The 12,415-nt window shown below is 49.2% G+C and overlaps 1 protein-coding gene across 3 annotated transcripts in view; it reads right to left on the minus strand.

Annotated features, from left to right (window-relative positions):
• Positions 1-590: 590 nt before the first annotated feature.
• LOC137305815 (guanine nucleotide-binding protein G(I)/G(S)/G(O) subunit gamma-8-like) overlaps positions 591-12,415 on the minus strand; it is a 51,943-nt gene continuing 40,118 nt past the window's right edge. For all 3 annotated transcript variants that reach the window (XM_067974743.1, XM_067974742.1, XM_067974741.1), the window contains exons 2-3: positions 3,314-3,414; positions 591-1,765 (exon numbers count right to left, since the gene is read on the minus strand). In XM_067974743.1, the coding sequence (XP_067830844.1) occupies positions 1,637-1,765; positions 3,314-3,397 (213 nt within the window). In that variant the 5' untranslated portion in view covers positions 3,398-3,414 and the 3' untranslated portion in view covers positions 591-1,636. The remainder of the gene's footprint in view (positions 1,766-3,313; positions 3,415-12,415) is intronic.

Here is a 12,415-nt window from a genome sequence, read left to right on the forward strand (position 1 = left end):
AAAAACACTTAAAAATCTGCCAGTAAACAGGGTGCCATGCTGAGCGATTTGAAACAACTTTATTTAAAATGTACTGTGCAACACGCTGCATTGCATCATACAAAACACGTTATAAACAGGATTCAGTGAGCTTTGCTCCGATCCATTTGCCTTCGAGTAAACCTTTTACGTGGAGGGGGCAACATTTTGTTGGACAGAATTTCACGAAACCCGTCACAGAACGTGTTGTGTGGAACCTACAGCATGGAGGATTGTGGGAATTTGTAGCAAAGGATTGTGGTTGCCCTGGGTGTATTGCAGTTTATATATTCATGATGTGGAGATGTCGGTGATGGACTGGGGTGGACAATTGTAAGGAGTCTTACAACACCAGGTTGTAGTCCATCAGTTTTATTTGAAATCACAAGCTTTCGGAGCTTTGCTCCTTCGTCAGGTGAAGTGAGGAGTTGCATAAAGGCACAGCAAATATAGTCAGAGAACAATGCCTGGTGATTACAGATTGTGGCATTGTTCTATGACTATATATGCTGAGCTTTTATGCAACTCCTCACTTCACCTGATGAAGGAGCAAAGCTCCGAAAGCTTGTGATTTCAAATAAAGCTGTTGGACTATAACCTGGTGTTGTACGACTCCTTACAATTGTACACATAGAAATGGCTTTAATTTTTGAGGATCATTGATGGGGTCACTGCCGGGGTCACTGGCGGGGGACTGGAACAATTACCATTTAAGATACCCGGTGACCCACATGGATAATTGGTTAGTTAAAAAACAATATGTCGGAGCCTTGCACGTGTGACTCTGCATCTGACTGCAGGCAAATTGTTTATCCATTGGTTTTTTAATGCATTGTCACTGGGGTTGCCAACTCTGATTGGACGTATTCCTGGCGGTTTCAGTACCGACTCCCCACCTCAACACTCTCGCCATTGGTCGATTGGTAGCCCAACACATGACAGTTGGAACATGAACCTGATTGGATGATTCTTGACTGTCAATCAAACAATCTTCCATTCCCCCCCATCTCCAATAACTAATAAACAGAAGTGTTAACACCCCCCCATGATCTTTCTCCTGGGCGTTTGCCCACAACAGTGTCCTGGACATTAATCTTTTATTCCTGGAGATTCCAGGGCAATCCCGGAGAGTTGGCAACCCCACCGTAGTGACAAAACAATACAGTAGTACTTGGAATCTATCAGGGGGTGAGGAAGAATTATTTACAGCTGTCTGTGTACTGCAACGCAGGAGACAACCAGTACCATTCCTCTCCAACATTCCTGCACTCATTTTCCTACATGTTCCTAGTTCCCACTGTTACATTTTACGAAGCCAGGATCTTTCGAGCCCTAACTACCCAGGTGGAGTTTTATTCTATAACAGGCCAGTGCGTGGGGAGCCATATTAAATTGTGTCTTTAATTGGAGTTTGTCAATCACTCTGCACCTGTGACAGGATGGACGACGCCAATGAGCGTTATTCCTTTATTACTCATATTAATGGACAATAATCTTCTGCCCGCGGACAATATTTTACCCAAACTCCTCGCAAAGCCGACAATGCGCTCCATTTGGCCTCAGTGCCACGGCTGGAGTGTGTGCACACAGGGGGAGGGGAAGGGCGTGCGAGGTAGCTTTAAAGGATCGCACACATCAGTTTCTTGTCCCGGAATGGATTGTCGGAGGACGGGACCGGAGTGACGAGTGGATCTTCCTTGGCATGTTCCTCGCAGTAAGCCAGCAACTCAGCCGCTGCCTTGGAGACCTGGGCGGGAGAGGAGGGGATAAGAAAAGGAGTCATGGGTGGGAGCTGGCAGCAGAAACACCCGACCCCATAACATTTCATCGTCCTAAGCTGGCCGGGGGGAAATGATTTAACTCTCGCTGGGGGGACAATCCCACTAGCTCCAGCTGTGCTCCAACACCTGGCCCGTGCTTCATGTGCCCAGCTAATATAGCCATGCTATTCAACTGTGGAGGGAGCCACAAGCCAGCCCAATCTGGCCCTCGCCAACTTCCACATACAGACTTTCCAGCAAGTGTCAGTAGAAAGAGATCAGAAGCAGAATTCTGGCTATAACTGCCTTCTGCAGCAGCACAGAGAGGGGTAGAACGTTCAGCTCAATACAGTCAAGGACCCTTAGGGCAGGTACAGGGTTAGATACAGAGTAAAGCTCCCTCTACACTGTCCCATCAAACACTCCCAGGGTCAGGTACAGGGTTAGATACAGAGTAAAGCTCCCTCTACACTGTCCCATCAAACACTCCCAGGGCAGGTACAGGGTTAGATACAGAGTAAAGCTCCCTCTACACTGTCCCATCAAACACTCCCAGGGCAGGTACAGCACGGGTTAGATGCAGAGTAAACCTCCCTCTACACTGTCCCATCAAACACTCCCAGGGCAGGTACAGCACGGGTTAGATACAGAGTAAAGCTCCCTCTACACTGTCCCATCAAACACTCCCAGGTGGAGCACAGGTCAGACACAGAGTCATTGCATGGAGCAGAGAAGGGAGGAGCAACATGTCAACCATTGAGCTCACACAGCAGGGCCGGCCCTGGGACCCGGGTTATCTTGGCGTTGTGGGAAAGACTGACCTTGATTGAAGGGATTGGAACGGGGGGGTGGGGGGAAGAGCGCTGATATTCGATAGGAAAGAGAAGTTAGAGATCGGGTGGTGGACAGACGGGAAGGAGGGGTTGAGAGTACGCTGGCACAGCAACAACAACAACCTGCATTTATATAGCGCCTTTAACGTGGTAAAACGTCCCAAGGTGCTTCACAGGAGTGATTATCAAACAAAAATTGATACTGAGCCACATAAGGAGATATTAGGACAGGTGACCAAAAGCTTGGTCAAAGTGATAGGTTTCCACGAGTGTCTTAAAGGAGAAGAGAGAGGTGGAGAGGTTTAGGGAGGGAATTCCAGAGCTCAGGGCCGAGGCAGCTGAAGGCACGGCCGCCAATGGTGGAGCAAAGGAAATCGGGGATGGACAAGAGGCCAGAATTGGAGGAGCGCAGAGATCTCGGAGGGTTGTAGGGTTGGAGGAGGTTACAGAGATAGGGAAGGGGCGAGGACACGGAGGGATTTGAAAACAAGGATGAGAATTTTAAATTTGAGGCGATGCTGGTCCGGGAGCTGATGTAGGTCAGTGAGCACAGGGGGTGATGCCAAGTGAAGCCTCCTTTGCACCACCCCATGCGAATCTCAGAACATCTGCCAGGGAAGTTGTTGTCCTTCACAGGGGGTCTGAACACCAAACACCAGGGGTCACAGGTCCAAATCAGTCTCTGGACGACCAAGGCCTCACCTGCATCCTGTCGATGTGCACTTCAAGCTTTAGCTGCTCCACAGCCTCCCTGGCCTCTGCTATCTTAGCCGTCAGATTGGGCATTGCTCGTCACTTAGCTCCTGAGAAAACAAATAGTGGAAAGATTTCATGTGTGACTCACAGCTGATCAGGAGGGATGGATCGTGAGAAAAGAAAGACTTGCATTTATATAGCGCCTTTCACAACCTCAGGACGTCCCAAAGTGCTTTACAGTTAATGAAACACTTTTGAAGTGTAGTCGCTGTTGTGATGTAGGAAACGTGGCAGCCAATGTGCGCACAGCAAGATCCCACAAACAGCAACGTGATAATCGTTTTTTTTAGTGACGTTGGATGAGGGACACGGGGAGAACTCCCCCGCTCTTCAAAATAGTGGCCGTGGGATCTTTTACATCCACCTGAGAGGGCAGACAGGGCCTCGGTTTAACATCTCATCTGAAAAACAGCACCTCCAACAGTGCGGCACTCTCTCGGTACTGCACTGGGAATATCGGCCTGGATTTTGTGCTCAAGTCTCTGGAGTGCGGCTTGAACCCATGACCTTCTGACACAGAGAAGAGAGTGCTGCTCACTGAGCCATGGCTGACACCTAATCTATTGGCTTTTATGAACTGACCCTTTATGTCACCTAACCATTGCTTCCTGCCTTTTTATCTTTCCTACTTTTTCGAGCCTGGGTGAGGTCCTAGGACTGTGGACCAGGGAACCTTGAACAACAATAGAGGGAGGCTGGATAGGGTAAAGTTTTTTTGGTTTGCCTTACTGACGGTTTGTTGGTTGAAGCTGTCCATTTTTACGCCATTTTAGCACATCTCTCAGATATATCTTGGAGCCCTTCACACACACAATGAATTACTTTAAAGTGCAGTCATTGTTTGTTAAACAAATGACACAGTAAGAGCTCACAAACATCAAGGAGATAAATAGCCAATTAATCAGTTTTTGGCAGTGTTGGTTGGATGTTGGCCCAAGACCAGGAGAACTGCCTGCTTGAATTGAAATAGTGCAAAGGGAACTTTTAATATCCACCTGAAGAGGCAGATGGGGCCTCAGTTTAACACCACGGCTAATGGAATGGTTTCTCCAAAACTGTGAGCTGAGATCATGTAGGAACATAGGAACAGGAGTAGGCCATTCAGCCCCTCGTGCCTGCTCCGCCATTTGATAAGATCATGGCTGATCTGTGATCTAACTCCATATACCCGCCTTTGGCTCATATCCCTTAATACCTTTGGTTGCCAAAAAGCCATCTATCTCAGATTTAAATTTAGCAATTGAGCTAGTATCAATTGCCGTTTGCGGGAGAGAGTTCCAAACTTCTACCACCCTTTGTGTGTGGAAATGTTTTCTAATCTCGCTCCTGAAAGGTCTGGCTCTAATTTTTAGGCTGTGCCCCCTACTCCTAGAATCCCCAACCAGCGGAAATAGTTTGCACAGGGCCTGGTGTTTGAGGGGGTGAACGGGCTGTTCAGGACCCTGGTGTGTGAGGGGGGGAACGGGCTGGTCAGGACCCTGGTGTTTGAGGGGGGGGAACGGGCTGTTCAGGACCCTGGTGTTTGAGGGGGGGGAACGGGCTGTTCAGGACCCTGGTGTGTGAGGGGGGGAACGGGCTGTTCAGGACCCTGGTGTTTGGGGTGGGGGAACGGGCTGTTCAGGACCCTGGTGTTTGAGGGGGGGGAACGGGCTGTTCAGGACCCTGGTGTGTGAGGGGGGGAACGGGCTGTTCAGGACCCTGGTGTTTGGGGTGGGGGAACGGGCTGGTCAGGACCCTGGTGTTTGAGGGGGGGGAACGGGCTGTTCAGGACCCTGGTGTTTGAGGGGGGGGAACGGGCTGTTCAGGACCCTGGTGTTTGAGGAGGGGGAACAGGCTGGTCAGGACCCTCGTGTTTGAGGGGGGGGAACGGGCTGGTCAGGACCCTGGTGTTTGAGGGGGGGGGGAACGGGCTGGTCAGGACCCTGGTGTTTGAGGGGGGGGAACGGGCTGTTCAGGACCCTGGTGTTTGAGGGGGGGGAACGGGCTGCTCAGGACCTGGTGTGTGAGGGGGGGAACGGGCTGGTCAGGACCCTGGTGTTTGAGGGGGGGGAACGGGCTGTTCAGGACCCTGGTGTTTGGGGTGGGGGAACGGGCTGTTCAGGACCCTGGTGTTTGAGGGGGGGGAACGGGCTGTTCAGGACCCTGGTGTTTGAGGGGGGGGAACGGGCTGTTCAGGACCCTGGTGTTTGGGGTGGGGGAACGGGCTGGTCAGGACCCTGGTGTTTGAGGGGGGGGAACGGGCTGGTCAGGACCCTGGTGTTTGAGGGGGGGGAACGGGCTGGTCAGGACCCTGGTGTTTGAGGGGGGGGAACGGGCTGGTCAGGACCCTGGTGTTTGAGGGGGGGAACGGGCTGGTCAGGACCCTGGTGTTTGAGGGGGGGGAATGGGCTGGTCAGGACCCTGGTGTTTGAGGGGGGGAACGGGCTGGTCAGGACCCTGGTGTTTGAGGGGGGGGAACGGGCTGCTCAGGACCCTGGTGTGTGAGGGGGGGAACGGGCTGGTCAGGACCCTGGTGTGTGAGGAGGGGGAACGGGCTGGTCAGGACCCTGGTGTTTGAGGGTGGGGAACGGGCTGGTCAGGACCCTGGTGTTTGAGGGTGGGGAACGGGCTGGTCAGGACCCTGGTGTTTGAGGGGGGGGACGGGCTGTTCAGGACCCTGGTGTTTGAGGCTGTTGCTTCCCTCGGTTATCTCGACCAGAATCGTTAAGGGAGGAGGGTTATTTATTATTCTGGTGCCATGAGGGGAAGTGGGAGAATCAGCATCAAACCCCATTCCCACTGACAGATTGTCCCTCATACTCATTTAAAGGGGCCTCTCGCTGGGTCCTCTGACAGCTGGCCATGTATGAGCTTAGACAGGGATTGCAGGCTGACTATTCAACATTACAACTGGCCCTTGACCCTGTCCTTACCTGAAGTTGAACTGCCTGCCTGTAGGGGTCACTGGGCAACGGTCAGTCGGAGGAGCCCCCACCTCACAGGCACTGAGGGCAATGGCAGTGTTGGACAGATTCTCATATAAAGAACAGCCAATTGGATAAGAATGGCCAGTGTCTATGGAAGAAAGAACTTGCATTTCTGTAGCACCTTTCACAATTTCAAGGCGTCCCAAAGTGATTTACAGACAATGAAGTACATTTATGAGGTGCAGTCACTGTTGCATTGTAGCCAATTTGCTCACAGCAAGATCCCACAAGCAGCAATGTGATAATGACCATGTCATTTGTTTTTAGTGATGAATATTGACCAGTACACCAGGAGAGAACTCCCCTGCTCTTCCTTGGATAGTGCCATTGGATCTTCTATGTCCACCTGAAAGGGCAAAAAGGACCTTGGTTTAACGTCTCATCTGAAAGACGGAACTCTGACACTGCAGCACTCCCTCAGCACTGCACTGGGAGTGTTGGCCTTGAATTTGTGATCAACTCTCTGGAGTGGAACTTGTACCCACAACTTTCGAATATCAAAGGTGAGAGTGCTACCCACCGAGTCACAGCTGGAACTGTCACCCAGCAAGGACTCAGAGCCTCCAGGAGAGGAAAATAAACACACAAAACCCAACAAAAAATATCTGGATGGAATTCTAAGTATAAACTGTCCCCCGACACCCCTGATTAGTGTATTTCAATTCTGCTTAAAGATTCCCAACTCGCCCAGACATGCTCACTGCTTGTTATTGTCCACAGCTTGACTCCTCTCCTGGGAAACAGCGTAAGGTATTTGTGTTTAACACAGGGAGAGGCTGAAGTGATCTTCCTGGCACAGACATCAATCCACGAGGAAGAGTTAAGCAGCTGCCCAGGGGGCGAAGTGGCAGCTACAAGGATCACCTTACATGCAGAGCTCTAAATCTGAAGAGGAGCAGGGAGTTCTCCCCGGTGTCCTGGCCCAATATTTATCCCTCAACCAACATCACGAAAAGAAAACAGATTATCTGGTCATTATCACGTTGCTGTTTGTGGGATCTTGCTGTGCGCAAATTGTCTGCCGCATTTCCTACATTACAACAGTGACTACACTGCCAACAAAAAACTACTTCATTGGCTGTGAAATGCTTTAGGGTGTCGCACAGTCGTGATAGGCGTTATAGAAATGGAAGTTCTTTCTTTATATATAAACCCCCCGAACCCCTCGATTAGATTCCAGCCTGTAACTCACTCCCGGGTATCTGTTATTCTATATATAAACCCCCCGAACCCCTCGATTAGATTCCAGTCTGTAACTCACTCCCGGGTATCTGTTATTCTATATATAAACCTCCCGAACCCCTCGATTAGATTCCAGTCTGTAACTCACTCCCGGGTATCTGTTATTCTATATATAAACCCCCCGAACCCCTCGATTAGATTCCAGCCTGTAACTCTCCCGGGTATCTGTTATTCGATATATAAACCCCCCGATCCCCTCAATTAGATTCCAGCCTGTAACTCACTCCCTGGTATCTGTTATTCTATATATAAACCCCCTGAACCCCTCGATTAGATTCCAGCTTGTAACTCACTTCCCAGTATCTGTTATTCTATATATAAACCCCCGAACCCCTCGATTAGATTCCAGCCTGTAACTCACTCCCGGGTATCTGTTATTCTATATATAAACCCCCCGAACCCCTCGATTAGATTCCAGCCTGTAACTCTCCCGGGTATCTGTTATTCGATATATAAACCCCCCGATCCCCTCAATTAGATTCTAGCCTGTAACTCACTCCCTGGTATCTGTTATTCTATATATAAACCCCCTGAACCCCTCGATTAGATTCCAGCTTGTAACTCACTTCCCAGTATCTGTTATTCTATATATAAACCCCCGAACCCCTCGATTAGATTCCAGCCTGTAACTCACTCCCGGGTATCTGTTATTCTATATATAAACCCCCCGAACCCCTCGATTAGATTCCAGTCTGTAACTCACTCCCGGGTATCTGTTATTCTATATATAAACCCCCCGAAACCCTCGATTAGATTCCAGTCTGTAACTCACTCCCGGGTATCTGTTATTCTATATATAAACCCCCCCCGAACCCCTCGATTAGATTCCAGTCTGTAACTCACTCCCGGGTATCTGTTATTCTATATATAAACCCCCCGAACCCCTCGATTAGATTCCAGCCTGTAACTCTCCCGGGTATCTGTTATTCGATATATAAACCCCCCGATCCCCTCAATTAGATTCCAGCCTGTAACTCACTCCCTGGTATCTGTTATTCTATATATAAACCCCCTGAACCCCTCGATTAGATTCCAGCTTGTAACTCACTTCCCAGTATCTGTTATTCTATATATAAACCCCCCGAACCCCTCGATTAGATTCCAGCCTGTAACTCACTCCCGGGTATCTGTTATTCTATATATAAACCCCCCCGAACCCCTCGATTAGATTCCAGTCTGTAACTCACTCCCGGGTATCTGTTATTCTATATATAAACCCCCCGAAACCCTCGATTAGATTCCAGTCTGTAACTCACTCCCGGGTATCTGTTATTCTATATATAAACCCCCCCCGAACCCCTCGATTAGATTCCAGTCTGTAACTCACTCCCGGGTATCTGTTATTCTATATATAAACCCCACCGAACCCCTCGATTAGATTCCAGCCTGTAACTCACTCCCGGGTATCTGTTATTCTATATATAAACCCCCCGAACCCCTCGATTAGATTCCAGTCTGTAACTCACTCCCGGGTATCTGTTATTCTATATATAAACCCCCCGAAACCCTCGATTAGATTCCAGTCTGTAACTCACTCCCGGGTATCTGTTATTCTATATATAAACCCCCCCCGAACCCCTCGATTAGATTCCAGTCTGTAACTCACTCCCGGGTATCTGTTATTCTATATATAAACCCCACCGAACCCCTCGATTAGATTCCAGTCTGTAACTCACTCCCGGGTATCTGTTATTCTATATATAAACCCCCCCCGAACCCCTTGATTAGATTCCAGTCTGTAACTCACTCCCGGGTATCTGTTATTCTATATATAAACCCCCCCGAACCCCTCGATTAGATTCCAGTCTGTAACTCTCTCCCGGGTAGCAGTTATTTCTGATGTGATTGCCTCTATTACCCACCGCTCGGCCCTTACAAGATACCTGAACAGATAATTAATAAGTTTCCCGGAGCTGGGAGTGCGGCTCAGGGTCTCGAGGGCCCTGCCGTCTGTTGACAGCACTTGTTTATTGTTGGCGGCAGCTGGTGTTTAGTCAGGTGATAAACAGGCAGGTATGATCAGCACAGGAGGCTCTTAACCCTTTCAGGCCCGACTCTGGAGCAGATCGACTGCAGTTCCTCATTGGAGCAGTTTTGCCATGGTTTACACAGGGGGTTGCAAAGCAGCAGCAATTACCCCTTACTATAATAATCCTATTTTTCATTGATTCACGGGAGGCATTTAATGCTCCTCCATCTTGGCCCTGAGGGGATGATCATAGAATGATAGAGCACAGGAGGAGGCCATTCAGCCCATCGTGCCTGTGCTGGCTCTTTGGTAGAGCAATCCAATTAGTCCCCTCCTCACAGCCCTGCAAATTTCTTCTGTTCAAGTATTTATCCAATTCCCTTTTGAAAGTTATTATTGAATCTGCTTCCACCGCCCTTTCAGGCAGCGCGTTCCAGATCAGAACAACTCGCAGCGTAAAAATCTTTTCCTCATCTCCCCTCTGGTTCTTTTGCCAATTACCTTAAATCTGTGTCCTCTGGTTACCGACCCTCCTGCCACTGGAAACAGTTTCTCCTTATTTACTCCATCAAAACCATTCATGATTTTGAACACCTCGATTAAATCTCCCCTTAACCTTCTCTGCTCTAAGGAGAACAATCCCAGCTTCTCCAGTCTCTCCGCATAACTGAAGTCCCTCATTCTCTTCTAGTAAACAAGGGACCTTCTTGGAGTAATTGCTTTTGCAACTGGCAGGTTTGTTATGGTCCTGCGGGGACATTCAGGGGGAGACTGCTGTCTGATATTGTGCCAACCTGGAGCTGTTTGAACTGTAACAGGTGGGCGCCAATAATGCTGACCTCAGCTTGCCAGCAGCATGGTACTGAGGCCAACCCCTCAAAATGGACCAGGCCTCCTGCTAGCTCTGTGGGACTGGAGTCACGTGTAGGCCCAGGCCAGGCAGGGGCTGCGGGTTTCTTTTCCCTGAAGGAGACGAGTGAACCAGTTGGGTTTTTACAACAATGTGACAGCTTTCATGGTCATTTTTCTCTTGCCAGTTGACAGATTATCCTTATCCAGCCATTTGTTCTTATTTGTTTGGGCCCTTTGGCTGGGGCTCGGTTCATAAGGCAACGATTGCTCTCGGGTCCCTTACCCCATGTTGCTATTTTTCATGGTCGAGCCAACTATTCAACCACATGGACCATCAAGTCAGTGAATGTTACAACACAAAAATGGGTCATTCGGCCCATCTGGTTTTTTGGTGGGGGGGTCCAGAACAAGGGGGCATAACCTTAAAATTAGAACTAGGCCGTTCAGGGGTGATGTCAGGAAGCATTTCTTCACACAAAGGGGAGTGGAAATCTGGAACTCTCTCCCCCAAAAAGCTGTTGAGGCCGGGGGTCAATTGGAAATTTCAAAACCCGAGATTGATAGATTTTTGTTAGGCAAAGGGTATTAACGGTTACGGAACCAAGGCGGGTAAATGGAGTTAAGGTAGAGAATAGCCATAATCTAATTGAATGGCAGAACAGCCTCGAAGGGCTGAATGGCCTCCTTCTGTTCCTATGTTCCGAACTAGGCAGAGGACTCTAAGCTCTGACCATCCTCTGCACAAAGGCATTTTTTCTAACCTCCCCTTTGGTGATTATCATAAATATATTACCTCTCATTGGTCATCTCACTGACCAGTAGAAACAATCTCTCACTATTTACCGCATCAGAACCCTTCATGATCTTGAAGGTGCAATCAGGAATTGAGGTACAGATCAGCCAGGATCTAATTGAATGGCGGTACAGGCTCGAGGGGCCAAATGGCCTCCTCCTGTTCCTTTGTGTCAGCTGTGCCTCAGTGATAACCCTCTCGCCTCTGAGTCAGAAGGTTTAGGTTCAAATTCCACTCCAGAGACTTGAGCATAAAATTCAGGCCGACACTCCCAGTGCTGCACTGTCAGAGGTGCCGTCTTTCAGATGAGACGTTAAACCAAGGCCCCTTCTGCCCCCTCAGGTGGACCTAAAAGGTCCCATGGCCACTATTTCAAAGAAGAGCAGGAAAGTCCTCCCCAGTGTCCTGGCCAATATTTATCCCTCAACCAACATCACTAAAAACAGATTATTGGGTCATTATCACATTGCTGTTTGTGGGATCTTGCTGTGCACAGATTTCCTACATTACAACAGTGACTACATTTCAAAAAGTATTTCATTGGCTGTAAAGCGCTTTGGGTCGTCCTGAGGTTGTGAAAGGCGCTATATAAATGCAAGTTCTTTATGTTCCTGGGTCTGCATCTGGTGCCATTCCAAGCAAAAGTCACGAGATAGTGATCAGGGCTGGCTGATCACCCCCACCCCCTCAGGCCCAGGGGCACTGAGGCCAATTGTGGTGTCCCATCTGCTGCCCCAGCTGAGTTCAGCTAACTCCATGCACACCTGAGATCGAACCTATGGGCGTCCTGCTCTGTGATACCAGACCGTGCGCGGCAGTGAGACACCAAGGGGTAAGAGTAGGGCTGTGGTGACTGTTTGCTTCGGAACAGATTGAAAACATAGAGGGATGAAAGTTGTTACACGTGATCCCAGATTTTTGCATATTCATTAAATTGTACAGCACAGAAGGAGGCCATTCAGCCCATCGTGCCTGTGCCGGCTCTTTGAAAGAGCTGTCCAATTAGTCCCACTCCCCTGCTCTTTCCCCCAGAGCCCTGCAAATTTTTCCTTTTCAAGTATTTATCCAATTCCCTTTTGAAAGTTATTATTGAATCTGCTTCCACCGCCCTTTCAGGCAGCGCATTCCAGATCAGAACAAGTCGCTGTGTAAAAAAAATTCCTCATCTCCCCCTCTGGTTCTTTTGCCAATTATCTTAAATCTGTGTCCTCTGGTTCCCGACCCTC

The sequence above is a fragment of the Heptranchias perlo genome, chromosome 41 (genome assembly GCF_035084215.1).
Source record: "Heptranchias perlo isolate sHepPer1 chromosome 41, sHepPer1.hap1, whole genome shotgun sequence".
Classification (NCBI taxonomy): domain Eukaryota; kingdom Metazoa; phylum Chordata; class Chondrichthyes; order Hexanchiformes; family Hexanchidae; genus Heptranchias; species Heptranchias perlo.